We start from the raw sequence: 2,207 nt of genomic DNA, 5'->3' as shown, positions 1-2,207 counted from the left end.
CTTTTCACTTACACCTTGTCAATTTCCTCTGCCTACAGGATGGCGAGCGCCAAGATGGTCTGGAGCAGAGGACGGAGGGGAATCTGATACATCTGAGGCTTCTGCGCGATCACTAGGTCGCCGCCCACAGTATTCCCGTGCACCTTCCAGGGAACTCCATAACATCCCTGACGAGGAACTAGGGTTGCTGGGTGGGCGTGCATACTCTGGAGGAGGCATGTCCCTTCCCCGCCCCTACCCAGGAACGAGCAGTGGCCTTACATCACAAGGCAGAATGATGCATGATTCAGCAGACAGAATAGCATCTATGTACGGCACACTGAGAGGGCCTCATCGCCGTCCACACTCCACTGTGGGCGGCCATCCGGGGGAAGCTTTAGGGAGGGATGGTGGGCACTGTGAGCGCCAGTCAACCAATGGCTCTGCTGCTCACACAGGCGTGCACTCTAACCAGCGCGCCTCACAGCTTTCCCCCAGTGGCTCTACAGTACAATCACCTGAGGACACAGAAGCTCTCAAGCAGAGCGTGCAGGAGCAGCTCCAACAGTTGGTTCGAGAGCTGGAGGCAGGAGAAGATCAGTTGCCTCTTGGGCCACAACCACCGCCTCCACCGGAGCACCCGCAGCCCCTTCAACAGGGTTACTTGCCTCCTTCAGTCAAAGCTTTGGTATCTCCTCCTGGCACACCTATGTTCACACCACCTACTACACCCTTGCAGTCACAAAATACACTGCCAGGCTCTTTAGAAACACAGACACTGCCCCAAGAAACAACCCCATACAGTACACCCACACCGTCTCTCTCTCAGTTCCCGATTTCCCCTACATCACCAGTCCAAAGCATCCAGTCACCCCTCACTACCCCATCCCCTCTCCCACAAGTTCACTTTCGTTCCCATAGTGATGATGCCGCTGCTCATGGGAGAGCAACTGGTACAAATGTTAAAAACAATCTCACTAATAGCACAGTACCGAAGCAAGGTCATAAAGTTGTTAGCCAAGGAAGTGGCCCTACCCTAAGAACTGAGGGAGGGGGGCAAGATAGAACATCCCGGGGGCTTCTGACACGGATTGGAGGCAATGAGCAGGTTGGTTATAATGCAATCCTAGACATCAGTAGAGAGAGAGCCACAAGCCCTGCCAGCAGTGATAGTGCCGAGTTTGGTCATGTGAAACGTGTTTCATCCAACAATGAGGAATGGCTCAAGCCCGCTGGGGCAGTTGTGCGGAATGTTGATAATACAGCCTTAGAAGCTTACCGACGTTCACGTGGAAAGGGTGATGTACTGGAATATCAGAGAGGAAAATCTGAAGACCTGCGGCACACACTGGACTCTTTAGAAAGACTGGAAAACCAAAAAAGTAGGATCACACCTTCCCGCCCATCATTTTGCCGGGACCCACCATTAGATGAAGCGACATACTCTAATATCGGAGACTTTAACCGGACAAACTCCGGAACACCAGCCATGACAGCTGCTAATCTTCAGTTGCATAACCAGTTAGTGGCTGCAAATTCTGCTAACTCAAGCATAAATAACACAGACCCTACAAACACAAATACCACTGGTTCTGCAAACACTCTTGGTAGAGCAAACAATAACATCAGTGCTTCTAATGACCAGAACAATAACAATGGTTTGCCTACTAGTCGCTCTGCCAGTGGCATCCCAGTCAAGAGCAACAGTCGTGGCAGCCTCAGCACACGCAGCAGTTTCAGTGGAAATAGTATTAGCGGAACAAAGCCTGGGGAGTTGCTCCAACCTAAAACATACAGGCGTAGCAAATCCAAAGAACTGACTCCGGCCATTGAAGCTGCTGGGGAGAAACTCAGCCAACTAAATTCGGGGACTCTGAAGAAGATATCACCATTTGAGGCATACAGGCGCACTAAGTCTCGTGAACTGCCACTGGAAACGGTGAACCGTGACACCAGAATAAAATCTCCTCCACCAGCAGGACCAGAACGAGCAAAATCTCCTTTCGAAAGGGCAAGGTCATCCATTGAAAAGAAGTTCGAGCGGGCCAAATCACCAATAGCAGAACGAGCTGCTAACCGTAAAAGTGATTTTCCTGCCGGTAAAGCTCCAGTGTCTCCAGTTCTGAATCGATCATCAAATATCGTAAAGGATGAAGACCGTCTAGCAGAAACTACAAAAATACCAGAGTTAGAAAATGTTCAAGTCTCAGAGAGAAATAAAGAAATAG

At 50.4% G+C, this 2,207-nt stretch overlaps 1 protein-coding gene across 1 annotated transcript in view; it reads left to right on the top strand.

The window, feature by feature from the left end:
* The window catches only part of LOC119586359 (serine/arginine repetitive matrix protein 2-like), a gene marked incomplete in the record, with an annotated part of 38,282 nt that overhangs the window by 30,671 nt on the left and 5,404 nt on the right, over positions 1 to 2,207 (top strand). The window contains 1 exon segment of the mRNA XM_037935071.1: positions 39 to 2,207. Within this exon segment, the coding sequence (XP_037790999.1) occupies positions 39 to 2,207 (2,169 nt within the window).

Source organism: Penaeus monodon, chromosome 21 (assembly GCF_015228065.2).
Source record: "Penaeus monodon isolate SGIC_2016 chromosome 21, NSTDA_Pmon_1, whole genome shotgun sequence".
NCBI classification, from domain to species: Eukaryota; Metazoa; Arthropoda; class Malacostraca; order Decapoda; family Penaeidae; genus Penaeus; species Penaeus monodon.
Note: the sequence above shows the minus strand (reverse complement) of the source record. Positions and strands in the feature narration are given on the sequence as shown.